The 26,208-nt window shown below is 36.0% G+C and overlaps 8 protein-coding genes across 13 annotated transcripts; 7 read left to right on the top strand and 1 right to left on the bottom strand.

Moving 5' to 3' along the window:
• The first annotated feature begins 180 nt into the window (after positions 1-180).
• Positions 181-1,943, top strand: LOC145724230 (uncharacterized). Of its 2 annotated transcripts, XM_081972385.1 has the most exons (9): positions 181-302; positions 358-459; positions 519-689; positions 739-816; positions 869-1,039; positions 1,104-1,184; positions 1,238-1,460; positions 1,520-1,682; positions 1,735-1,943. In XM_081972385.1, the coding sequence occupies exons 2-9, from the start codon at positions 389-391 to the stop codon at positions 1,926-1,928; spliced, it is 1,152 nt and encodes a 383-aa protein (XP_081828511.1). In that variant the 5' UTR covers positions 181-302; positions 358-388; the 3' UTR covers positions 1,929-1,943. The 2 variants fall into 2 exon arrangements, with proteins under 2 accessions (XP_081828511.1, XP_081828510.1); XM_081972384.1 differs by lacking the exon at positions 181-302 and having other exon boundaries at positions 309-459.
• Positions 1,944-2,074: 131 nt separating this feature from the next.
• On the top strand, positions 2,075-6,024 carry Brd8 (Bromodomain containing 8). The gene is made up of 2 exons (XM_081972382.1): positions 2,075-2,659; positions 3,517-6,024. The coding sequence occupies exons 1-2, from the start codon at positions 2,254-2,256 to the stop codon at positions 5,883-5,885; spliced, it is 2,775 nt and encodes a 924-aa protein (XP_081828508.1). The 5' UTR covers positions 2,075-2,253; the 3' UTR covers positions 5,886-6,024.
• Positions 6,025-6,387: 363 nt separating this feature from the next.
• On the top strand, positions 6,388-9,436 carry Polr1E (RNA polymerase I subunit E). Its single transcript, XM_081972386.1, has 6 exons — positions 6,388-6,547; positions 7,299-7,486; positions 7,542-7,746; positions 7,801-7,987; positions 8,863-9,075; positions 9,136-9,436. The coding sequence occupies exons 1-6, from the start codon at positions 6,499-6,501 to the stop codon at positions 9,380-9,382; spliced, it is 1,089 nt and encodes a 362-aa protein (XP_081828512.1). The 5' UTR covers positions 6,388-6,498; the 3' UTR covers positions 9,383-9,436.
• A 139-nt stretch (positions 9,437-9,575) lies between these two features.
• On the top strand, positions 9,576-11,674 carry LOC145724229 (uncharacterized). The gene is made up of 9 exons (XM_081972383.1): positions 9,576-10,011; positions 10,059-10,133; positions 10,297-10,401; positions 10,457-10,589; positions 10,647-10,723; positions 10,780-10,965; positions 11,036-11,207; positions 11,268-11,350; positions 11,404-11,674. Exons 1-9 carry the CDS (start codon positions 9,831-9,833, stop codon positions 11,586-11,588), a joined length of 1,197 nt encoding a protein of 398 aa, XP_081828509.1. The 5' UTR covers positions 9,576-9,830; the 3' UTR covers positions 11,589-11,674.
• A 941-nt stretch (positions 11,675-12,615) lies between these two features.
• On the bottom strand, positions 12,616-22,299 carry LOC145725084 (cilia- and flagella-associated protein 410). 4 transcript variants are annotated; one of them, XM_081973669.1, is made up of 10 exons: positions 21,912-22,298; positions 21,746-21,811; positions 17,807-17,974; positions 17,632-17,730; positions 17,441-17,576; positions 17,187-17,273; positions 16,975-17,094; positions 16,391-16,501; positions 14,920-15,063; positions 12,616-13,577 (listed from the first exon to the last, which is right to left on the bottom strand). In XM_081973669.1, the coding sequence occupies exons 1-10, from the start codon at positions 21,992-21,994 to the stop codon at positions 13,467-13,469; spliced, it is 1,125 nt and encodes a 374-aa protein (XP_081829795.1). In that variant the 5' UTR covers positions 21,995-22,298; the 3' UTR covers positions 12,616-13,466. The 4 variants fall into 4 exon arrangements, with proteins under 4 accessions (XP_081829795.1, XP_081829796.1, XP_081829797.1 ...); XM_081973670.1 differs by lacking the exon at positions 17,187-17,273 and having other exon boundaries at positions 21,912-22,299; XM_081973671.1 differs by lacking the exon at positions 16,391-16,501.
• On the top strand, positions 19,596-20,737 carry LOC145725086 (E3 ubiquitin-protein ligase MARCHF3-like). Of its 2 annotated transcripts, XM_081973676.1 has the most exons (2): positions 19,596-20,064; positions 20,125-20,737. In XM_081973676.1, the coding sequence occupies exons 1-2, from the start codon at positions 19,671-19,673 to the stop codon at positions 20,697-20,699; spliced, it is 969 nt and encodes a 322-aa protein (XP_081829802.1). In that variant the 5' UTR covers positions 19,596-19,670; the 3' UTR covers positions 20,700-20,737. The 2 variants fall into 2 exon arrangements, with proteins under 2 accessions (XP_081829802.1, XP_081829801.1); XM_081973675.1 differs by having other exon boundaries at positions 19,597-20,737.
• Positions 22,209-23,644, top strand: LOC145725090 (uncharacterized). Its single transcript, XM_081973688.1, has 5 exons — positions 22,209-22,348; positions 22,403-23,029; positions 23,084-23,271; positions 23,324-23,434; positions 23,489-23,644. The coding sequence occupies exons 2-5, from the start codon at positions 22,883-22,885 to the stop codon at positions 23,625-23,627; spliced, it is 585 nt and encodes a 194-aa protein (XP_081829814.1). The 5' UTR covers positions 22,209-22,348; positions 22,403-22,882; the 3' UTR covers positions 23,628-23,644.
• A 165-nt stretch (positions 23,645-23,809) lies between these two features.
• Positions 23,810-25,353, top strand: LOC145725085 (WD repeat-containing protein 89). The gene is given in 7 exon segments (XM_081973674.1): positions 23,810-24,081; positions 24,154-24,383; positions 24,436-24,614; positions 24,668-24,823; positions 24,825-24,941; positions 25,002-25,190; positions 25,239-25,353. Coding segments are annotated over 7 exon segments (1,116 nt in total). The 5' UTR covers positions 23,810-23,920; the 3' UTR covers positions 25,323-25,353.
• The last annotated feature ends 855 nt before the right edge of the window (positions 25,354-26,208 follow it).

Genomic DNA, 26,208 nt, shown 5'->3' with positions numbered 1-26,208 from the left:
TTTATATTTCTACCATTATAAAGCTCATTGGTACTTCTGTGAAGAGCGTCATCTATCTGTGGCTGCCTGAAATAATGTACTTACTTGGATAAAGGCCGCATTCCTTTTCAAGCTCCAAGGAGCGAATTTGACGTCACAATGACGTAATTTGACAGTTGGTCAAATTGTGGTTTTGCCAAATTACGTCATAGTGACGTCAAATTTGCTCCAGTCGCTCCATGAAGCTTGGAAACGAATGCAGCTAAAGATTTCTGTGACTTCAATGGACGAACTACAGATATGACATATGACTCCTGAGAGTAGTAATTAGTAATTGTTTACTAAACAATACCTAAACATAAACAACACAAATTTCAGGACATAGCCTGGAAATTTGCAATAGAAAATAATGTCAAAAAATACAGTTTGTTGTGTTTGCAAAAAATCAGAAAGTGATGCTAAGGGGCTTCATTTTTTCAGGTTTGATTTTTGGAAAAACTTCTACAGAAGCACCTACCTAAAATAATTTTACATTTCAGCTTTCCAAAGACACAACAACTCAAAGAAAAATGGACGAAAATACTAAATATCAAACATAAGGTCATACCAGCAAACTATGCAGTATGTTCATTGCATTTTCTGAATTCGGACATTAAAGATGTGGAGGGTACTCCAACTCTGAAACGTACTGCTGTCCCATTAAATACAACGTACACACAACACATTGCCTTAGCACTTTAACTAATTACCTTTTTACAGGATTGTTAACACTCCTGCTAAAATTTCGGCTTGTGAATCTTCCACAAGCAGATTAAGTGATAGTCAAGAAGGAGTCAAGTAAGTTAAGTACCATCAATGATAAGTTTATACATAATTGGAAAACTTTCAGAAAAAGAGTAAAACACAAAATGGTACCAGTGGATAAAAGTGATTCTAGTTGTCAAGTTCTTGCAACAGATTGTCCTGTTGAAAGTGAATCTGACTCTACTGAAATAGATGAAAAGACCCTAAAAATTAGACCAGAACAAGAGACTGATGATAACCCAAAGAGAAGAAAAAGGTAATAATAATTTTAGCTGTAATTAATATTCTAATTGTTGCATTATCATAATGTGTGATGGCAGGTTGAAGACATCAGATTCAGATGATAAAACCACTATAAAAATAGAGAGCTTTTTGCTTGAAAATATTGATGAAAGCCAACAGTGAGTTAACATTAATTTAATGTCTTAAATACTTGTATTTAATTGAGTTTCAGATCTGTATTTAGTACTAATTCAAGTGAAGCAGCTAGTGTTGATAAGGAGGACACATTTGCTGTAGACAACCATGCTAATATAGGGTTGCAAAAACGGCGTAAAAAAATTGAAACTAGATATCAAAAAGCCTTAATGCAACTGCATGAATTGATTAAATCTTTGGATTGTATTGCAGAACAATTTTCAATTGAAGGGTTCTCCAGAAAAGTGCTAAGAGCTCCAGTAACTACATCCTATTCAACATATACATTATTTATACATTTTTATCAATTTTTTTGCAGAAGAATTCAAAATTGTTCCAGTTTTTCAGCACAGCATCTGACAGTACCACTACTCCCACTACAGAGCAAATCAACATTGAAATTGTGGATGATGAGTTGAATGTAGTAAATGAAGCCAATATTAATTTGCCACCTGAAGGTACAGCTGATGTTAAAACTGAAGGTAAGATTGTATATAATTGAAAAACCATTTAAATTAGAATAATTTATTTCAGGTTTGAACCTGTATCGCAAAAAGTTTCTAAAAAGAAAACTGGTTGAGTTGGCTAAAACTGGAGAAGCTAAGCTACAAAAAATAAACGAACTAAAATTGATTTTGAAACAGAAAACTGATATTGTTCAAGAGCTGGAGGCTGAAGTTGCCAATCTTAAAACTATTGTAACAACTTCTGAGCCTGAACATGAATGATATGTTTCTGGATAATGTGGTGTTTTATTTGCATTTAATTTATACTGAAAGTTTACCCTGTTATTAAAATGGTTTATGTTTAAAATTAGTTTTGGGATCGACCAGTGTGGCGCTGTCAATAAGATTTGCAAATGTCAAACGTTTAAATACTGTCAAGTGTCAAAGAGGTTTAGTAAAGTTTGTTTACTTCTCAATTTATTTAAAATTATAACCAGAATTTATTTTCAAACATACACTTCAAGCAACAGTTAAAAAAGAGACACCCGGTACACACACTAAAATGTTTCTTGATTAAGCATCAAATAGTGAATACTCAAAGTTCAACATGACCACTTCCTCACCTTCAATACAAGAACGGTTGCAACTAAAAAGAGAGCCCCTGGACAAGTGGTCCCTACGCGAACAACTATGTCTAGCCTCGGCGGTGGCGAGAAGCGGTGACCAAAACTGGATGTCGGTCAGTCGAGCCTTAAAACCATTTGGAGAAAGTAACAGACCAGCAGACTGGTTCCACCAGAAAAACTGCGCTGTTCAGTATGGGGATTTGCTGGGCAATGTGGAAACCCCGAAACGGAAAAAGCGCTCCGGCTCAGACACGGTCATAGAAACGCCACCAGAGTCTATATTAAGGCAGCTCATTGCTGATAGAAAGGCTGAACTGAAAGCTTTACTGGCTGAAGAAAAGGCTGAGTATAAGAAATTACAAGAAGATATGAAGATCTTGCAATCAGGTGAGTGGTAGATGTTTGTTTGAGCTGGGGGTTAAATCCTATCCAGTTTAACTAAAAAATATTTGATTAGCTTTGATATATCAATTTAGAGTTTTTCCATAATTTCAAATTTTGATGTCATGGTATCAAATGTCATCAACCTATCAAAGAGTAAAGAAGAGTGATATTTCTGAACTTAACCTAAAAAAAAAACGTTGCCACTGTTGGCAGTCATCATTTTCAAGTGTTGCCAAACCTTACATGTAAATGATTAGGAGTACTTGATATTACCATTGTTTTACATACTCCTATGGCGGATTGCATCCATTCTTAGGACAAAAATTGGTGAAAAAACTTTTATTGGAGTACATAAAATGCAAGAAAATATATTGGTGAACTTATAACAACTGGATATTATTTATTCTTGTGACACTTTATGAGAGTATTCCTGTAGTAAATTTAGTTTGATAATATTTGAGAGTTTGGAAATAAAAAAAAACAATATTATAATTGTAAAATTTATTACCCTGTATATTGGAAACAAAACCTTTGCAGACATATGTTTATAGGAGTAATCCACCTTAAAATGTGCTTTTCTAACTACCCTTGAAGTCCTGATCATAAAACCTGATGTATGTGTATGTTACTGTTCTCTAGACACTGGGACACTTTCTTCACTACCGTTGACTTACAACCACATTTGAGGAGCCACTTTATCTGGAATGCTTTAATTTCTAATAGAACAGGCAAACAGTTATCAAATATTACAAAAAAGTTTTATTATGCGTATATTTATTATTAGCTATTCCAAAAGTTCATAAAGACAATTAAATAGAATCAAATTAATTATTTTCATCTATGTAATTTTGTGGTTACAGGTAGAGTATCAGAGGAACAGTTAGACAAGTGGTGCAAAGAAATTGACGACGAAGAAACCAAAAGAGAACAAGAAGCCCAAAATCACGTCAAATGGCTGAAACAGCGCGAATTAAGAAAACAAGAAATTGAACGAGCTTTGCGACCAGCCAAACCGAATTACACAGTTGTAGGTCAAAAGCGCAAAACCCCCGATGTGTTGGAGGAATTTATCGATAATGAAAGAGAAGCAAACTGTCAAACGCCTCCCACGCAAATTCAATCGCGCGAGTCCACCCCTCAACCATTCCAGCAGCACTACATGCAATCGCCCCAACAGAAAACTATGCAGTATTCCAATTTGACTGAACACAATCAACAAGGCCAGGATCACGGTAAACCCGCTCTGTCACCGTTGTTAACCAGTTTGTTAAAGTCACCCTCGCAAGTGCAAAATCTGAACCCGGTTTCCAGTTCGATTTTACACACGGCAATAACCAGTCAAGGCAAATATACCGAACCTAGCAACAGTAGCGCTAGCCCTACAATTGCCAGTCTGCTGAACTCTACCGCTTCTGTTGCGGCTAATCTGCAACAATTTGCTGCTGCATGCAATTTGCCAAATCAGGACAATAACCTGGTGGATGACTGTAGTCAGCCATTGAATGCTGACATTTTGGATGATGCTAGTCTGAAAATCGATGATCTTGCTAAAAGTATCCTGGTACAGGATGGACCCTTTCCCGAAATCAAGAAAGAAGAAGTGGATGATATTATATCTGAAATAATTGAAAACAATCAGGACCTAGTTGCTGATCCTGAACAGTGTCTTGAACTCGATGGTAATGGAGATATAAACATTAGCTTGGAGTTGGATGAGCTTGAGAAAGAACAAGAAGCAGCTGCAGCATTGGAAAATAGAAAGTTGGAAGCTCCGCCGACTCAAGAAGAATCAACTAACACAAGTATTTCCACTCCCCGTGCAAAAACGGAAGAAAAAGCCTCGCTTCCTCCTACTCCAATGGTCGACCCTTTTGAATTCCAAGAAGATCCAGTGCTGTTTGAGTCACCAGTTAAACCGTCAACTTTGAAGCAAGATAACACCCAATACGTCCCGCTCTACCAGCAACAATCTCCAGTTAAAACGGAAGAATCCGAAAGAGTAGCGGAAACACTTTCACCTGCCAAGGAATGTCAATCATCATTACTTACAGTAGAGCCACAACCACCTCCACCTCAAATTTCTAGTCGACATGGATCAGTAGAAATTGTGGAGGTGCCTGCTTCAGAAGAACAAGAAAGCCAAAAAGATTTTGACAAATCTCAAATCAGAGACATGGTGTTCTCTAGTGATCAACAGGGCGAGGTGGAATCAACAACAGAGCCGTTGGAGTCTTCAGAAGATACTTCATCGGCAGCCACTCCAGAGACTAATACTGCTAAAGAAGAATCTCAAGGCACACCAGAGGAACCAGTGGAAGACGAAGAAGAGTCTAAAGATACGACCACAGCCAGTTACTCTCAACAAAATGACAATTCTAGCGCTGAAACAACGTCGTCACCCACAGACATCAATGCTCCGAGTGAAGGCGGATTGTCAGAATTTACCGACGATTTGTACGATAACATTAACATGGAAGTGAAAATTGACAAAACTGGAAAAGCAAAACGGGATTATTCTCGACCAAAGAAGAAGGAGGAGAAGAACTTTGATATGTTATTAGCCATTGAGAAAGCTCAATTAGATAGTATATCAGATGACTTGGCCGATTTTAAGGATTTCAAAATTGAAGAAAAGAAGCAACGGCTTAAGTCCGAAACGGAGCGATCAATCAGTCCTTGGACTGAAGAAGAAGATTTAAAACCACTTAAACCGCGATATCCTACACCAGCTACACCAATAGATTCACTTCCCAATTCTCCCGCATCAAGTATTGCGTACTTTGATGACGACAAAGACTACCGCAACTGGAAGAAGTCAGTCATGTTGGTGTACAACCGCCTGGCTTCAAACAAATACGCGTCTCTTTTCCTGAAACCCATCACCGAGGAACAGGCACCCGGATACAACTCTATAGTCTACAGACCAATGGATTTGCAAACTGTTAAGAAAAACATTGATAGCGGTATAATTAGGACTTCATTAGAGTTCAAACGGGACGTAATGTTGATGTTCACCAACGCAATTATGTATAATAAAACCAACGACACGGTCTACAATATGGCGTTACAGATGCAACAGGAGTCGATCGAGCCTATTGAAATTCTGCTGCAGGCGGAAGCCCAAGTGGACGCACCCAGTCGGAGGGAAACACGGACCAGTGATTTGAGCTGCAAAAGGAAACGAGTCTCGGACGACCCGATCAAGTCAAAGAAGAAAAAAGAAGACTAATATAGGTTTTGGTTATACAAGCTCAGTGGGGGCTGTTAATAGTTCGTATTAAAGTGCAAGTAGAATCTAGGCGTTTGAGGTTTCGGCTCGCAAAATGAGTCTGTTGTATTATAATTATTAAACAAATTTAGAAATTCAACTTTGTTTAAATTTTCCTTTTGTAGAAAGTGTTTAGCCAAAATGTACTGACGTATTTGGGTGTCCCAATTTTGATTGGTTCTGTTCATTTGTCACTTTTCTGTAAATATAGAGAAGAAACTCTGATTAATACAAATAAAGAAGGATGGAAATATACTATGAACGTATTTGGTTGCCTATGATAAAATCGTGCATTAAAGTAAAAGAATAAGTTATTCATTAAAAAAGACTCTGTTAATACATGGACGACGGAAAGTAATAAAACTCTTATTTAAGTAAAATCCCTACCAATTTTCTAAAAGAGAAGAGGGTAAATTACCAACTTAAAAATAAAAAGCAGATGCCAATTTTATTTGCTTTCAAGAAAAGAAGACATTGAGGTTATGTTAAGTTTGTTTACTTATGGTTTACTTTTGTGTTTTGTTTGGTTATGATTTCCTTTATTAACATTTAAATAATTAATTTTTACCATAATATGCCGAAAATTTCTGAAGTTATAACAGAATCGGACAAACCGGTGTTAAGTAAGTTGAATTTGATAGTTATTAGAAATATTTTTTCTTTGTATTGGTCTCCAAACAGTCAATTCCATTTTGTTTCATAAGCTGCCGACAGGGTAAATAAATGCTCTGGGGGGCCTATTCTTGAGAGTAGGGAACGGAATTTTCAAGAAAAGTGTTTATAGAATGTGACAGAAGAAGCCTGACACTGGCTGGTTCCTGTCACATTCTACAGACCTTTCTGTTGATAACTCCTTCCCTCATTTCAAGAATATATGCACCCTGGACTCTGGACATAGTAGGCTTGTTTTTTGGATTAGTAGGCTATGCCAAATTTAGCTTAGTTTTACAGTAAAATTGTATTAAAATGCTTAATTACAGTAAATAAAAAAAAAATAAAACAAAAGCATTTTAAAACTTCAACCTTCTCTGTATCTGTTCAGTATTTTATTTGGTTGTGTTCTTAATGCATATCTGTACTATGTTGGTTTTGTAGAATTTAGTTAATGTATGTTTCCCTAACTACTCATGCCCTTAGGAGGGATTGCACTGCACTGACATTAAGGGCACCCTAGGCTAGGTTTTAATTTTATTGTGACATTTTGCACATGATCTGTCAACTCAAATCAGAACTTAGCCTAGGTGAACCTTAAGTTGTTTATTTTTAATCTTTAATTTGGGGCAATTTACTGATGTTTAGAATTATTTCAAATCATACTGTTCATTATTAAACAGAAGAGCTTGTGCAATTTTAAAACATATTATTTACTGACAGTTAATTTCCAAAATGGAAAAATCAAACCTGGTGAGGAAAAAAGCCTTGAATCAGCATGTTTTCTGGAACGTGGTTCCCACAAAAAGTTAGTGGGAGTATCCAGTAGTGACATGCTCTACAGCGGTTATGTCACAAACGATCCCAATTACAACACCTTCTTATTAGTACAAACCGAAGGTTCTAAAAAGGTATTTGTAACTAAAACAACTGAACAAGCACAAGAATCTGTCAAAACCTGTTTAGGTAAAACTAATTCAAGTCGACAGCTGCGTTGTGGCTCCTTTATTGGAAACGAAACTGGCTAACACGAGCATAAAGACGGCCGAAAGTTTGGGCGATCTTCGTAAGCAGTTTGGTTCGAAAAAAGCGAAACGTTACACTGAGCAACAAGAACGACTTACTATGAACGTGGAAAATGTTAAAGATCACTTGGAAAAATCTGTAGCTGGTATGACTGATTGTCCTTTGCTAAACGGTTTTAAGTATACAATCTGAATTTTAGACATAAGCGTAACTGAGTTGCCCCAAGTTGACGAAGGAGAAAGCTTTTACAAACCGAAAATTAACAGGAACGCCACCGCTAAAGAGGATGTGTACCATTTGGAAAATTTGGTACCACAAGATGTATTAGACACTCTCACAGAGACAGTATCAGAAATTTTAGAACACGACGATTTGAGCGATTTTCAGTAAGTATCAGTCCTGTTTTTTACTGTTTTCTGACGTAATTTGGCAAAACCATAATTTGAAAAATTGTCGAATTACATGGTTTTTTTTTGTCTAGAAAGAATTTAGGGAGAAGGTAAATTATCGAATGGGGTCGTCTACCAAAAAATTACTGAGAAAAATATTTGACACGTATTTTTTCTTTTTTAACAACGCAACATTTTACTGCGAACAAAACGTCAGTGAAAACCATACTTATTTGGTACACCATATATCTGTGACGTAGGAAAAGTCCATGTGCCCTATCTCTCTTCTGTTTATAGCAAGTTGAGTGAGACGGAATGCACGGGCGTATGTCTAATATCAATTTTAACGAAACGCCAACCGGGACCAATCCCAATCGGCGAGGGCACCGCCTACTATACTAGAAAGCCTAGAAGGTGCTTGTCAAAAGTTCCAATATGGCGGGAATAGTGGTGACAGTTCGTATTGTAGAAATTGAGTTTTTTGAAAATTAGATGAATTTTTACGGTTTAAAATCATGATATAAAGTTATTTTTGTTTGTGAGTAATTTGCGTCCTGACTTGACACTTTCACGTAAGTTACCAAATTGAAGGGGATTTTACTACGTCACAGAGGGTCCTGCCCCGCTTATTTTAACTTTATTTTTAAGCTTTTTGTACAATTACTAGGGATGTAATATTGAAATGTAAGACGTAATAGCTCGTTTTTTTTAAATTTTCATATTAGGAACCTTAAATTCCACTATGGTAAATACTTGCTTTTTACCACAATTAAAACATGAAATTTGAAACCTGACGATGCACAAATAAATTCAAAACAGCATATTTATGGAATACATTTTGAGTAACCAAAATAAATCATTCTTTCTTTCAGATTATTACCTACCGTGGAAAAAGGAATGGCGCAAATGAGATCCTCGTCGCACTCTGAACGAGTGGTTGTCAACAAGTGCAAAATTTTGCTATACCTTCACTACTTGGTGAAATTTTTGGGTACACCTATAAAAAGCATGACTAAAAAGTTTGTGGCCTGCGATTGTTCTGTTGCAGTTGACAAGCACATTAAACAGAACTACACCATCAATGGGTGGGTGTTGCTTACATTTGTTTTAGGCTTCGGTTAAGTGAGGGGGTTTTCAATTTGTAGCACACGACCGCTGGCGATGAAAGACAAGGGCCTTTGCTACACGATAGTGCTTTTAATGTTGGCCTTGGATTATGAAATAGACTTGGATCCGATAGCCAAAGATTTGAAAATAGGTCTTAAAAAAATGCAGGAAATGGCCCGAAACTTGGGCTTTAGTCAGTCGTCTAAACTGAAAACTGGAATAGTGTTGAAGATTCCCGTTCCTCCTCCTATTATGGCTAATTTAAAAAGAAGACGTACTAGATAATTGTTTGTATTGTATTTTATATTATAATATAATAAAAATGTTTTAATGATGTAATTATAGTGACCCGCCATCAGTTATAACAGGGTGTTCAATAATTGTTTGCAACGTTATCTAAGACATACCTTTATTGTGACAATTGCCATCCATAGGCGAACAATTATTGAACACCCGTTATTTAATTGATCATTATAGGGAAAAGCGTGCTCTCATCTGGAGTACTTTTTTCATAGTAATGACTTAATTACTCTGATAAGAAACGTGATACTCGATCTAAACAAAGTAAAAATCTTTATTTTTATGGTCGGCACATCAACCGAATCCAAATATGTTGCAAAACGATTTCGGAGATAACTAATCTGTTTTGATAACTATTTAAATTAATTAAACTTTTTTGAGTACTTTTTTCTCATTTAATAACGTTGCGAACCATTCAAAAGGTCGGTTTCAAATGTTGGTTCCGCTTTTGTGTTGCCTTTTAATCGGCTGGGCGGCAGCCAAAAGTTGCCCTAAAGTGGTATCAGACATTTCTCAGGACTATTGCATCGCTAAAAGTCAGGACCCTGACTCATTTTATTATTTTTTAGATAACAACCAAAGTTGTATTGCACAGTGCAAAAACTATAAAGAAGGTAATAAGTCATTTCAACCGTACTGGATTTACTACAATTTTTTTCAGAAATATACAGAAGTTGTAGCGAAAACGAAATATGTATGCCAGGTTATGTGTGCGACAAAAGATGCGGACCTAACGGTAGGTAATAGTTAGTTATACGTATGAGGACCGATTAAAGGAACGAGAAAAACTTGTAACCAGAAGTGTCTTTAATCTGCGTTCTAACTCCGTTACTGACCGGCTTAACAATTAATTATTTAGCTTCATTCGGTAGCTTTTGATACACTTAATATGTTTTTAGACGCTTTGAAGTCTCATACTTGTAAAAACAGTGACGACTGCCTTCAATATGTAGCAGAAACTACGGAAGTAACGTGCGATTCCTACTGTATGGCTGAAAATGAAGGTGAGTAAATAAAACGTTTTGATTGCGGTGTGAGTGTAACATTGTTGGCATATAGAGTCATGCATGGCATATCACAGTAACACAGACGACTACCGAGATACTTACTATTCAGCTTTAAGATTTAAACCTTCCTGTAACAACGACGGTACCTGGACCGCAAAACAATGTAAAGGTGGACTAAATGGAAGGTAGGAATAGCTTCATTAAAAGATTGCGAAATAGTTTTTGGCATTTGATGTTTTTAGGTGTTTGTGTTATGACGCTGAGGGTACCCGACTATATGGAGATGCGCTGTTCCGCGACTCAGAGAACATGACTTGCGGTTTGTAATCCGAACCAACATAAACTGGACAAGTACAATAATATTGCAGTTTTTAGCATGTAGTAGACGTAAAGCTGATTTGGAAACGACAAGAACGACAACATTCCACTGCGACAGTATGGGCAATTATGAACCTTTGCAGTGCGATATGATCAGCAAACAATGCTGGTGCGCTGATTCTATGACAGGAGATTTAATATCAGCAGTTGTACCGCTAAAAGCCATCACTTTACTAACTTGCTGTACGTTTCTACACTGTTTATGTAGTACTATTTTGCTGCACATGTTTACTGTCTTATATTTGGAATTTAGTTTCAGTGGAAGTGTACGGAAGTCAGTACTTAAGACAGTGTGAAAGCAAACTGTTCGCTCAAACAGTCATCAGAGAGAAACTGGAAAAACACGGAGTAACTTACCTCACTCAAGACTTTCTGTTGTGCGACAACGACGGCGCTTACGGAAGTTTCATCATTGAAAACGACAAGTCAGTATTTTCCGTCTTGCGCACGTAATTTCATTTCAATTTATATTTAATTTTAATTAGTGCCTACTGCACCTGGCGCAACAACTCAATAATTGGCGCATGGCAAGCAAACATTCAAGACGGATACACCGATTTGAGATGCAGTAAGTCAAATTTAACTGTATCGAAGTTGATGTAGTCAACCAAATATTTGTAGATTGTGCTAGAGACTTCTACAAGTATTCCGTCGATCAAACGTGTTTGTCTAATGGAAACTACAGACCTTTACAGCACGACTCAAGTAATTTTTACTGCGTTGACAATGACGGTTTTGCTAAAACAGGCATCTTGAATGGTTTAGATTCTACTACCAGAGATGAACACTGCGATCAATTTTATTAGCTCTTTATGTACATATATAAAATCTACCTAAAATCTATTTATGTTTCACCTTTACATTATGAATAAATAATACCTTGGAAATGGTGTACGTTATAGTGTTAATAACAACCTGAAGGCATTTTAGGCGGGCGTTGCCATAACGCCCTGAAACCGTTTTTAATATTAGCAATGGCAATTTTTTACTTCCATACCATAAAAATTTCGTATTTCCTATCCTTGGCTGCTCATGACTATTTAGAAAATAAACTTTTGTTGGTTTTTGCTGCATTTTCTTTGATATTTTCTAAAATTTTGTCTAGCTTTTTCCATTTTTGCTGACTGGTAGCTGACAGGAGTGACAGGACTATCCATAGAAAACATACATCTAGGCCGCATTCGTTTTCAAGCTACGTGGAGCGAGCAGAGCGTTTTTGACGTCACAACGACGTAATTTGGAAAAACCATAATTTGGCCAACTATCAATTTCGTCACAGTAAACGACATTCACATTTTAAATTCAAAATAGATGTCATAGTGACAACAACAATGACAATTAGTAATTAATCGTTTTCATTCGGATCTAAACGAGAAATGATCCAAAAATCACGTGGCCTGCGTATAATTTTGTAATCATGGGGTTATGTAATTTTTAGGAGGTGGATTCTATCGAAATAGCTTTTAATTAAATGTCAAATTTTTAATTTTGTGTCTTCATGGCCTGCTAGTTAAGATGAAGATCTAGATTTATAATGGGACTATCAAAGTCACATCATTTAAGTAAAATAAACACTAAACAACATACCGGTAAAAGTATACCTTACTTTTCATTGCTAGAAACAGTATAATTGCTTAATTAGGTGAAACAAAACATTGTATGCACCACAGACGTTAGGGAGAGTATTTATAATGTCCATGAGGCCGAAACAGCCCTTCAGGACATTATGTTCTTCACCTGTTATTGTTACAAAAAAAAAACTTTAATAGCAAAACCTTAATATGGTTTTTGGGTCGTTTTACACCAGGAAAGGAGACTGAAAGTTTGGACATATTTATATAAAAATCAATTTATTATTCAACAATATTTTTAGATAAATTACATATATTGCACATCAGTAATAAAATTATCTTTTTTTGATAATTACGAAACGTCATAAGTAATATTAAATATGTTACCACAGTAAAATAAGATTATAACATACTGTATAAGTACTAAGTAAATCGCAATTTTGATAAAATTCGGGGTTTCTTAGATTATAAAAATGAGCGTGTTTGATTCAGTGAGCTGTTATTTTCAGGAATGGCTGTAAAAATCATCACAACACAGTGTCGTTAAGTTGTGTATACGAATCGACTGGGTGAATACAAATATGAAATGTACAGGAAAATATTTTGGTCAAAAAACGTCAATTTCGGTATAATAATAAGTGGCAGTTAAGAGATGGCAAATTTAGTCTAACACTATATAGTTAATTTGCAAAATGGTATAAATCCCAGTCAGCTTTGGCAATGCATTCTTAAATAACGCACTATCCAACACGTGTTATACCAATACTGGTAAACACTTTGCAAGAAAGCGATTTAACTCGAGTCAGGGGCTTAAAAACGTTCACAAGTTGAGAACTTTTGAGTCAAACGCAGACTTGACCTGCACCGCAAAATTAATCACTGCACCATAATTACTTTAATAAGAGGCAGGGCTTTATTTTTCCCCGTATTATTGGCGTAAAACCAATTAATGGTGTAATAACTGATTAAAGCAAGTCGCACGCGCTTATGTATAAGTATCAGAAGCCTTAAATCAAAAAATCAGACCTTGAGTAATTAAAGCTTAGGTTCGGAGTTATTGTGCTATTTATTTAAGTCGTCGTTCGATGTTTCTTCGTTTCGGACCGCTTTAGGTCATTCGTCCAGTTCGTCCATGCGACAACGGACGGCCATTTCGACCACTTCCAGGCTGGGGTAGTCCAATTCTTTGACTAGGCACAGTACGGCGGATAGTATATTGGAATTCTGCGGACAAAATCATAAAACTATCAAGTCTAGAAGACATTTTTCTGAAGAATTGCCTGAGAATGTCCATAGTAACATTATAAATCTAGATTTACGTGTCAATGGAACTGTTTGAAGTCAGGTTTTGACAGATTGGACATATAGCTATTCCGATAATTTATCCGCGAGAGGGCGTTTTGCATGGCACACTAGATATGTTTTGCTAAGCTGAATATACAGGTGTGGTAAATCCAAAACCGACCATAGGAAAACCGCGTAACGGACAGAGAAACGTACATTATTGCATGCGCGGGACTAAGACAGAAAACGAAAAAAATATCAAGTAGGCCCTATTTTCAGCGCGCTGTTGCCAAACGCCAAGTATCACTCAAATACCGTCGACAAAATAACTTGACGTTGGGCAACAGCGCGCTGAAAATATGGCCTACTTGATATTTTTTTCGTTTTCTGTCTTAGTCCCGCGCATGCAATAATGTACGTTTCTCTGTCCGTTACGCGGTTTTCCTATGGTCGGTTTTGGATTTACCACACACGTATTTGGTGTTTTCACATTCAACAACAGAAACTCTACAATAGTTGTAAAATGTTTTATTGTTTTTAATATCAGACTTTGAATAGAAAGGTGTGTACTATAGTAAATAGTTCGGACTATAATGGTGAATCTGCTTTTACCAATGCAAATATAATAATATTTGACTATACCATAGATAACAGCACAACATGCTATTTGTGATGCTATTTTATACATATAGGTAATAAGTTATTTATCAGCATAAAAGTACGCACTTGATAAATATTTCCATGAATTTAAAAACCAGGCTTTTCTAAGCGTTAAATAAGTCTTTCGGGATTAGGAAACTTACACCTTCTGGAAGTTGCTCTTGGTTCACAATCTGGCCCTAGACAGCCCGGCTTTCCCCATATAACTCACAAAACTCAGGAACAACACAAATGCAAATTTAACTTTACCTTTGATACCTTTTTGTCATAAATTCGGAGAGCGCAAAATAACTCGAATTTTAAACTCAAAATAGATGTCATAGTGACAACAACAATGACAATTAGTAATTAGTCGTTTTCTATCGGATCTAAACGCGATATGATCCAAAAATCACGTGGCCTCTGTATAATTTTGTAATCAGGGGGTCATGTGATTAGAAAAAATAAAGTGGCTCCCTCCGGCGGCAGATTTTATTGAAATATCTTTTGATCAAATGTAAAATTTTGTATCTTCATTGCCTCATATTTAAGATGGAGATACAGATTTATAATGTTTTCTATGAGAATGTCCTAAATCTTGACAGTTCATTTCAAAAATATTATATACTACTACTATACTTACCCTTGTTACTGGTCGTCGGGTAAAAGGTGGTCGATGCACGGCTGCAGAACAGGCAAACCTCTTTTCAGGTTGATTGTTGGATACCTCGTTGGCTTCAGTTTTGTACTGCTGGCTTTGGACGTACCTGTCCCCATTGGTATATTCCTAATAAACCAAATATTTTTAAACTGCTAGTTGTTATTCTCATATAACTTATTGCAGAAAACTTGAACAGATAATTTTACATATAATGAAACAATTTTTTACAAAATTATATTATTTGTCATATAAAACTAACTCTCCAAGTTTACTGATCAATTTGGAAACACGCTGAATTAAATCAACCCTATGATGGACAGCTTATTATGCATTACCACAAGAGCCTTATTTTTAAAGTAAAAAATTTATATTTCCACAAAAAAGGTTATGCAGGGTAGTTTCCAACGAATCGCCGCATGATCCAATATGGAAAAACCGTAAATTTGAAAATTTGGTAGAACACTGAAATCGATTGGGGCGACGAGATATTTTCAAAACACAAAAACCAAGAAAAAAATGTACTCTGATATGGGAAAATACAATTGTTTTATTAATTGTTAAAAATATCTCAGAAACGAATACAAAAATTTGTCGCAGAATCCAAAAAAGTGTTTCATTTAAAATAAGCGAGCTGATATTTACGTGCCACCATTTTGAAAATATTTTACATGAATCGACTTAAGTAACTGACTAAATCAGTAGTTTCAGAATTTTATGGTCATTACGATTATTCCATAACGGATCGCGGCGATTCATTTTGACCACCCTGTACAGGCCTTAATAAGCTTTGTCAACAAACAGATTAAAGCTTAGTTCTCATAATCGCGTTTTGCGTCTGACGTCACTTATTTCCTATTGGTCAACTGTAAATTGTCAGCTGACAGATCTGGCAAAACTTTTTTCCCTGTCCGCAGTAGTTGTCTTTAAACACGATATTTTTAAATGTCAGTTGTCACAATTTGTTTATTTTACTTAACTGTCACAGTTTTAAAAATAGATATTCTGCTATTCAGCTAATTCAGCATGTTTTGCAGAAGTGTATTCTTTATCACCCGTGTTGTCGCCTTGAGAGAGGAATGACAGCTGGAATGCCCGAAAGTGTTTTCAAAACTGATCACCAGAGGGAGTATCTCTTATCTTGAAACGCCAATGCGGTGAGTGCCGTGTTCAGTGTGTTAATTCATTTTTTTTTCAGTTTTGCCATTCAGATATAACTTTTGCCGTATGCGTCGTCCAAAACGTCAAAACCCTAGAAACAGACACAGAGAGCTTCTTGCGGGCTGTCATTTTTAAATTTTGCTTCTACCAATAGGAAATAAGTGATGAAAATTCAGCTAAGAAAATCTTAATCCTATCCAATTATTTGAAAATATTGGGATATGATTGTGTGTCCATCTTTTAGGGCTAAATCTATTTGTACCAAGCAATTAATTAAATCTTTTAAAAAAATTACCTTAATACAACTAGCTGATTGACTAGTGACTATCTTTGATTCACGGTAAGTCGTTTGGCTGTCACCAGATGAATGCTGATCTTCGAACGAGTTAGTAGTCGTTGATGATTTCTGACAAATATTAGTTGCTCATTAGATGAAAAGCAATGAAACTCTGAGAATTAGCTTAACATTGATGTAAAACTTTGATTAACTGGTGATTTTATGATCATAAGTTGATTCCCTTAGAAGCTAATAACAGGCCTTCAAGACATATTTGGAGCCAGTCTATAAAGAACTGTAATGTCCAACAATTAATTTAGAGCAAAACCACAAATTATAGACGGTTTTTGAAAAGCGGTAAACAAGGCCATAAAACATCCCTCAAAAATTCAACTAAAAATCCAATTAGGGTCACAATACTTCATCGATTTATAAGATGTTCTTTCAAAATGATTAATGATCGTTTACCAGTTTACCGCATTGGCAATTCTCCACTTCGACGAATTTGGCTCATATAAAAACGCAACGTATCTAATACAATATAAACAAACACACACCAAGTTAAAGTGATCTGATAAGATAAAGCAAATAATAGAACGCACCTCGTAATACTGAGATGTTGGACGCGACGATTCGCGTTCGTAACTATTCCTCCGCCTTTCTACGTATTGCTCTTCCGGACTGTAACTCCTCCTTGGTTCTTGTCTCCTTGGTGGGCTTTGCTAAAAAAGACTCTATTTTAAACCAGAACAATTTGAAGTGTACATTGTTAGGGATTAATCAAAATGAATGCTTATGACAGACACAAACCTACCCGTTGCGAAGGCGAATACTCCCTACTCTCCTCCGAAACGTCTTCTCTAGGATACGGGTCCTCGCTCTCCTCTATCTCAAACTCAGTCTTAAGCGCGAGGAAAAATTTAATCGATTAGTGGTTAAAATGGTGTCGGTTACGCGCTAATAAAACAATCACAGAAATGACATTGTTAAAATTACAACAAAAAGTTGTGTAAACTTGGTTATACTTGGGTTGTAATTATTAAACTGTTGACCAAAAGTTCGTATTACCTCTTGTCTAGGTGGGCTACGTTGAGTAGGGCTGTACTCCTGCTCCGAGTACTCTTGGTACCGTCCGTATTGTTGAGGTGCAGCAGTATACTCCTCTTCCGATTCCTCCTGTACATCATCAGGATGACACAAATTCCTACATAATACAGAACCTCAAAACTGGTAACTCAACATCAACAACTAAAACCTACTTTCCGCGCCTCTGAGAATCCCGTAATTCATCCTGGGTAATCGCAACGTTATCGAGCTTCTGCAGTTGTGGTAAAGCTTTTATGACGGCCAATCGATACCTGTAATTGACCTCGTTCCATTAAAAGTATGCCTATGTGTAGGTAATTGAGCCCATAAATTAATTGGTTTACCTACCCTTCGACGTTACAACAAGGATTTTCGCCCAGCCAGAGATTTTTCAAATTGGACAAGCTCTGTAAGTAGACTACCTCGTTGATGTCTCGGATATCGTTCTGTCTGATGTAGAGCTCTTCCAGTCGTTTGCAGAACTGGAAGTCTGCCAAACTGTTGATTTTGTTTATGCTAGAATAGGAAAGGTTTTGTGGTAATTTCTATTAAGATATCAAGTTGAAATGTTTGGGAAACGCAAGAGATCAAACATTGAGACGATGATGATGATGTGATCAAATAATTAAGCTTAGTTAGTTCATTTTAATTAAAGTAGAGGGTGCCTTTTCACACCAAGACCAAAAAGTGTTAAAATCTGAAAAATGTACTTAATCACACAAGATTGATAGTTATTTAGAAAACAAAAATTAGGCATTGAAATTCCGCTTTAATTAATTTTCCTTTTTGTCTTTCTCGGTTATTTATGAAACTACAAATAGCAATCAGTTAAAAACCTATTTTCTGCATATTTACAACACAATCGCGGTTATTATAATTATTACAAATAAGGTAGCAAAAAACCACAATTATTATCAAGTGGAATTTTATTATTTAAATCTTAATGACGAACCAATAAAATCCTCTCAATTGGTTTTATCAAACCAGTATGCAAAACAGTTAACACTGTGTAATGTGTTTGAAATCGTTAGCCTAACATAAATTTAGTTGGAACAAGTAAACTGGGTACTTATAACCAGATCGTTTAACAAAAAACTTTCTCCTTATGCTTAGTGCTGGAACCGTACAATCTGAGATGGTTGAAAACAAAAAACAAAGAGAATCAGGCTTGGTAATTGACTCTCCTGGTTAATGATACACTCTCTTAAAATAATCACATTTTCTAGAGACCGTTTCTCTTCACACTTTTCGTGACTTATTGTTACACAACCAACCAAAGTGACGTGATAATTAGAATATTCAGCTGACACTGAAAACGTAACCACGTGGGTGCGTAAGGAAAACAAGTTCTGCGTTTCAGCTGCTTCTAAATCCCATTTTGTGACAATCAAAACCTTTGCGAGTTTCGTCGCAGAAATTACGACTAAAAACTGGCATCTTTGTACACGCAAACCATTTTTCAATGATGGCATGCATAATTCATTTGTGCACGAGCCCGTGATACACCTTACAAATCACCAACCATCAACCTAAACTACGCAATTTATAAGAATAAGAAATCGAAGAAAATGAAACGTTCACTTCCTTCCATCAGCTTGCGGTCGAGGATCTGTTTAGCAAGAAGCACTACCAAAAATAGTGAGACAAACATTAATTTTTTAATAGGAATAAGCTGTCTCCTTATATGAAGTGAGCAACTATATTATAAAGAAGTGAGAAAATAGCAGATCTAAATTAGAAAGAGTTTTAGCGTTTATAGAAGTAAGGCACAGTTATCGTAAAGGAAATTTTGCTACCTAGTAATATCCTCTAATTTACATTAATAATTGGTTGTGTCATAGTTAAACTAGTCATCTGACATAATAAAATTATGTTAAATAAGTTCTAATATTTACTCTAAAGTGAATAATCCTCTTGTAACAATTTGAATGTAAATATATGAAATACATAGTTTGTTTTTTTACAGAACTTTTGTTGAAATTCCCCGACTCTAAATGTCTTTCAGAAAATACTACACTGACCGTCAAAGAAGAAAAAAGAACCTTGAATACATGCTAGAAGAAAACCAGAAAATAAAACAAAGATACAAAGAGGTGTCCTATTTGAATCTAGTTTTTCACATCCGTCACCTACATTAAATACATCAAACCATTGACAACTTCACTCATCCGTCATCCTCACATATCATCTACCCCCATTCCAAATCCCAAGTATGAGAAAACACCAAAATGAAACTCAAGACATTTTCGTGACCCTCATCTTGACCGAGTCCACGTGCAGCTTGCTCAGCCTAGACCTGCCTCACATAGAACAAACCCACCCGAAAAACTCACGCATTTGCGTCATCACCGACGCAGAACTGAAAGCGTCGAAGCATCAGCAACGCGACAAAGAACCAAGTCCCGGTACTCCTGTAGGTTGTGGAGCGGATAATTTTCAAATCGCCTCCACGGTGGCTTTGTTCTCAATAAGCAACTGTTCCTCCAACAGCGAATTGTACGAAACAAGTGATTCCCTAAGTGACCCGTCCTGTTCTGCTGACTCCTCATCAACTGAACGATTCAAGAAAGCAGACGTGGTGCGCTACCCACTAGTTTCGGTTAGAAGTATGGCCCATGCGGATAAACTGCAGCTTCAAAACAACAACATCTATGTTACTCTCTTAGATTCAGAGTCTCGAATGTCCGGTGATGTGATTTGTCGTATTTGCCACGGAGGACAGAGTATCGATGATTTGTTAACGCCCTGCAGATGTAGAGGCACAATAGCCTTGGTCCACCTTAAATGTTTGGAACGTTGGCTGAAAGAGTCAAATCACAGCTCCTGCGAATTGTGTCAACACCATTTTAGGATCATACGCGAGCCCCAGTACAGCGTTCCATGGTCTATCTTGGTGTTTCTCAGACATCCTGGTTTACACCTCAAAGAAATCATCCTAGACATGATGGCTTTCTCGATATACACTCCCTCGGCTGTTGCATCCACTTATATGTTGATGCTAATTTGCGAAGCTTTGATGAAGAACAGCATAGTCACCACAGGAAGTTTATCCTCGCATATTATAGCTTTTTCGGCAGTTTTCGGGATGGCCGCCATCGACTTTACCTACTCCTCTTGGTTGATTATGACTATGCAGAAACACATTGACGCTTGGAGAGATTGGTATAATTCGCATTCCAAGATCAAAATAATTTTACCCAAAATCAAGATGAGACCATATAAAAAAAAGAAGCAAAAATAAGTTAATTCACAAAGTAATAGAGCATGTACTAAACCAAAGTCTTTTACTTCAAACAATAACGTTGTTGGTGCCAAAACCCCTGAATTATATGGCGTGCGACCTTGCGAAATAATGTTTCTCATAATCCATTCCTTGTAGGGCCAGTCCCCAACCCACCTGTGACTCATTTTTATGCAGAAGGAAACCTGTCGGCACATTGTGTGCGTTTTGTTACAAGGAAGATGACCGCATGTCCTTTACTATATGGGCGAATACTTCACTAGTTTGGCAGTTATCCAACAAACTAAACAATAGATTTGGGATAGGAAGGAAATAAGGCAGCCAAAGAAAAACGCAACCGACCAGTCAGTAACCTTAATGATTTCTAGAGCCGCTTTGTTGAATGAGTTGCCAAACAATGGCTTTACAAAGTCAGGGTATAAACCTAGTTAGTGGTACTTATTGTCTTTGGGTTTCCACGGTTTCCTTTCCACCTTTTTTAGATTACAAGTGTACAATTTCAATTAGTTAGTTGATAATTTTTCCTTGCCTTAACGTTGCCTAAAAGTGTGAACTTTTTGGCATAATGCAGACACAACTATTATTATAGACTTAAATTCCTACTTGGTAGATTAGTTTGATTAATTAATTAAGGGAATGTTGGGTGTGACTTTAAGCCTGCCTAGTGGGTATAATGACCACTTCAGCAAATTGAAGAGGCAGAGAGCCATCATTCATTTCAACTTATGCTTTATCTAGGAAACAAATTAGTAAATGTTGATGCCTTGTTTTGATCAATGTATTTTACTTTAAAGGAGTTGAATGTACTTTATATTTGAAAGGATGAATGCAACATATTCTAATGCTTCAAATACTTGAAATTTTGCAATTAAAACAGATATGTAAACAGTGAAACTTTAGGTTTACATCTGTGTCTCTCCTGTTTAATGTATCCTGTTTTTTTTTATATTAATTAACACCTTAGGATGTGATTGAAACTTTAAATAATGTTTTAAAGAATTATTTGTTGTTTGCTTTTATTACATAAAAGTAGCTAACTGACTTACCTTAAAGATAATACTTCAACATTTGGAATTTTCCTCAGTAAAGACACATCCACCAGTTCACTCCCCCTGAAAATAAAAGAATGCAATTATGACCATTCTAATTAATGACTTTACATAATATTTGCTGATTTTCATTATCCAACAGACAAAAATGATCTCAACTTACCAACAATTCAACCTTTTTATTTTTGATAAATCTGATATTTTGGTTCTGGCAATCACCATTTCTTCAGTCAGTCTTTTGGCCATGGCTTTTTTGCTATAATTTTGCACTATTAGTGGAAAAGCACAGGTAGTAAGTTTAGGATGCACTGTTGTCGCTCATTATGCTTTTTCACTGGCCCAGAATAACTTTAAAAGCACAATATACTGTTTTACATACAAAACGAAACGTACGCGTACGCACAGAAAGACAAACAGTCGCCAGTATACGTTCTATCGCGAAAATTTAAACCGAATGAATAACAAATCGTAAATATTCGTTTACGTTAAGAGGAGGAGTGGAGCGTGACCTCCACTTTTACGGCGCTCAATGGGGAGAGTGTGGAAAGAAAATTTGAAATTATATTTGTGTTATTAAAAATTTTCTGACAGCAGTGACTGGTGACAATCAGCTGACGGTTGATATGTAACTTAACCAAATTCTTCCTTTTTTAGTCAAACATGGCGTATTAATGATCAACAAACAAGTAGTTAGAAGGGATAGAGTAGAAAGAGGACTTTCACGTCGGGAAAGGGCTTTGCCTGTCCCTGCTGCACTCGACTGATGACCAAATGGCCCAACCTCCGTATTTCAATCAATTTCTGATACAGGTCACACAGGTATAGAAATTTCAAAATTATTCTTATGAAATCAAATGAAAACAATTTTCGACTCGTTTGGACCGGCGTATTTTAAATTGAGTTTGGTTTTAAAACTTCAATAAGTTTAATAAAACTAATATTAAGCTTTTATGGTACAAGAATCACAAAACATTCAAGCAAATAAAGAAGACTCTAATAAAAGTTTTTTGAAGTGATAATTGCATTAGGAAACATTTACACAGTACTTATAACTGTAAATGGTGATGGTTGCTTAACGCACATATTTCATATCAGTCCACGCAAAACCAAACCACTATAAAGACTAGCAGAATTATGAATCTTCTAGTCTTAAGCCTGTTGTTATTTAATTTGGTGTTAGCCAGCCAGCAAAAAGACAATGTGACACTTTTCCACAGAAAAAACGTCTTTCTGTCCAGGCAAAAAAGGTACGTGCAATGGCCTAAAGGTAGTAACTTTGTGGTAAGTGGTCCCACTAAATTTATACTTTCTTAATTACATTTTTATTGGGTTTAGATAAATTTCACGTGTTCGAAACCGTTACTGCGTTATCAACCGTTAACGTGGAATACGGTCTACGAAATGGATATTCCATTTGCCGATCCTCCGGATAACAGAATATTCTTCAATAAAGGCGCTAAAACTAAACGCCACGTTCTAGAAAAAAGACAATTGTTTGAAAATTTAGAAGACTTTGTTACTATGTGAGTGTAAAAAGTTTAAGTAAGAATGATGTTTTTAACGGTATTGTTATAGGATGGGACTGAACGGTAAATCTTGCATTAATAGACTGTTGTGCGAATCGGGGCAGTTCATTCAAGACACTAAAAGTTCAATGATTAAGGATTTAATCCAGGTTTTATTTAGGCAAGTTTAACTTTATTAAGTTTGTGGATTATTTTGTTTTAATTGGGTTTTCAGATCGTTTTTGGAAGACGATGGACTAAAAGAGTACAACAGCGAATGCAAGGAAGCAAGCTTTACGTTGTGCCCTATTTCATTGCTGGGAGTTTTTATTAATTCATCCCCTAATTCTATGGAAAACTTTTTAGAAAAATAAATAAAATTTGTTAATGAGTTGTTTTTTGAGAAGTAGACCATTTTGGCCTAAAGCACCGCCCACTATACTATAGAAAGCCTAGAAGGTGATTGTCAAATATTCCAATATGGCGGCCATTAAAAGCGACATTTTAGGCTTTCTAGTATAGAGGGCGGTGCCTAAAGCCTAAAGCAACTTTGTGTACTATAACCATTAACCCTACTTTTTCAAACACATTTAAATAACTACTTGTTTGAGGCTTTCCTATTTTTTCAAATCTACACTATTTAAAAAAAAACCGCACGTGAAAAACAATGAAAATGCAAAGTGATCAATCAAACGGTAATTTTGTTACTAGTGGCACAGACAGTGATATGGAAGATATAGAAGAAATAAATTCTGTATTTCCAACCTGTGATCACCTCTACATCCAATCTTTAGGACCGGAATACATCCTAGATATAGCCAGTAATCGGTAATTGCTTTACATTACAGTAAAATTTAGAAATCCACGATAATAACATATTAAACGGGTTTGTAATTTTAGTGAAACAAACCCTTATATTGCTACCACCCTTTCAGATAATTCCATCAATGTTTTTACCTTAGCAAATAATGGTTTATCAAAAGTTGACCAGTTAACAGAGCACACAAACAGGGTGGTCAAATGTAAATTCAGTCCTTTAAGCAACAGTTTATTTTATACCGGGTCCAATGATGGCACTATTAAACTTTGGGATCTTCGAGTTCCTAACAAATCTGCTGTTACTTTTAGAGGTAAGCTTTGCTTTTATTACTTTGCATAATATGTAGCACTGGATGATATTAGATACTACTACTACAGCCTCACCAAAGTCAGTAAGCTGCTTTGATATTTCTCCTTGTGATAGGCTCTTGGCTGCTGGCACTGATTTGACAGAAGGAGAAGCTTTTATTTTGTTTTGGGATGTGAGAAATAGTAATTTATTAGGAGCTTATTGGGAATCACACACTGATGACATTACCGAGGTAGTAATTTAGATAATTTCCCTAAAAAAAACTTCACTGTTGAAGTTTTTTAGGTACAATTTCGACCAGATGATAGTAATGTACTTATGTCAGGGTCAACTGATGGTTTGATCAACACTTACAACCTCTTGGAAACCAGTGAGGATGATGCTTTGCAAGAATGCTTAAACACTGAAGCACTTGTAGAAAGTTTACTGTGGTTTCAAGATCTGTGGAAGATGGAAAATTAGTTGTGTCACTTCCATCAATGATTTACAATTATGGGAAACTGATGGGGCTGAACCATATAAAAGGTTTCACAGAAGTGATATTAATGTAGCAATAAAAGTAGGACCTTATAATATATTATATAAGTTTCTCAGTGTGTTATTTAATGATACTTTGTAGGTACCAAATAATAGTGCTTACATATCAAAAGTACACAGCTTTAAAGATTCTCTTTTCGTTTTGTGTGGCTCTACTGCACTTGAAGGGAGATCACTTAGAAGCATAATGGTATCAAACAAAAAGGTGACACCAGCTTTCCAATTTAAAGAAAATGAACAAATAGTTAGAGCAAGTTGTGTTACTCAACAGGTAATCTTAAAAACTGCCATGCTCTCTTGTTAACTTTCTTGTTTACAGGGAAATATTCTGTTGACTGGCGGTGAAGAAGGAAACTTGGATGTTTGGAAGTTAGACTTGTCACTAATAGACTATAAAATTTGAATTAATAAATAAATAAATAAGATTATGACTATCTAAATATTTTATTTGTGTTAGTGTGAAAATGGCTTACAAAAGCTTTCAAATGTTTTTCAACTTATCTATAGCAGCTTTCAAATGTTTGAAGACAATCTGAAGCTTCTAGAGCAGTTTGGCAGCTTCCAAAACCATCTACAAGGTTTCAAATGCCTTAAAAGCAGTCCAGAACCTTCAGTGCTCTTTAAACTGTATAAACACTTTTCAAATGCTCAAGCGAACACAAATCTGGTGTCTGTTTTGCTGTAACTGCCGCCATTTTGTCACTGACTTTGAAATTAGGACATTTTTTACAGTTTTCAAGACACATGGCACCCTTAAAAATTACATTTTGACAAGTGACACTTTACATCACATTTCTACCATTAACCTTAACTAACTAAGGCAGTTAAAGACAATAAGGCTACCTCCTTTAAAAATGTCAAAAATCTATATTTTTTTCTTTCACACTGCTAACTCAAACCGTTTTCAAGATATTTAGAAAAATGTCCGAAAAAAGATAATCAAGACGCCCTCTAGCGGCCAGACGGGGCAAGTTAGCGGTGCCCGCTCAACGTCACGTGATAGCTCCCATCATTAGCTACTTACGGTCATTTAATGTGTCTATACGGAACGTTTTAATTAATCAAGATTTTTTGGGAAAATGCACCGAAATTTTGTCCAAATGAAGGCCTACTATACTGACCGCCGCCTAAATTAAAGCGTAATATTTCGAAAACGGTTAGATTTACATAAAAACTACAAGAGTGCAAAATTGTTCCTAATGAACCACTAAACCAAACTACGTAACGTTTGAACCTCAATACAGTTGCCTACAGGGTGTGCACGAAATGGTTAGAGGGTCATTGTTTTT

Source organism: Ips typographus, linkage group LG2 (assembly GCF_016097725.1).
Source record: "Ips typographus isolate SLU linkage group LG2, UJ_Ityp_2.0, whole genome shotgun sequence".
Lineage (NCBI taxonomy): Eukaryota > Metazoa > Arthropoda > Insecta > Coleoptera > Curculionidae > Ips > Ips typographus.
The sequence above is the reverse complement of the archived record's forward strand: the minus strand, read 5'-3'. Positions and strand labels throughout refer to the sequence as shown.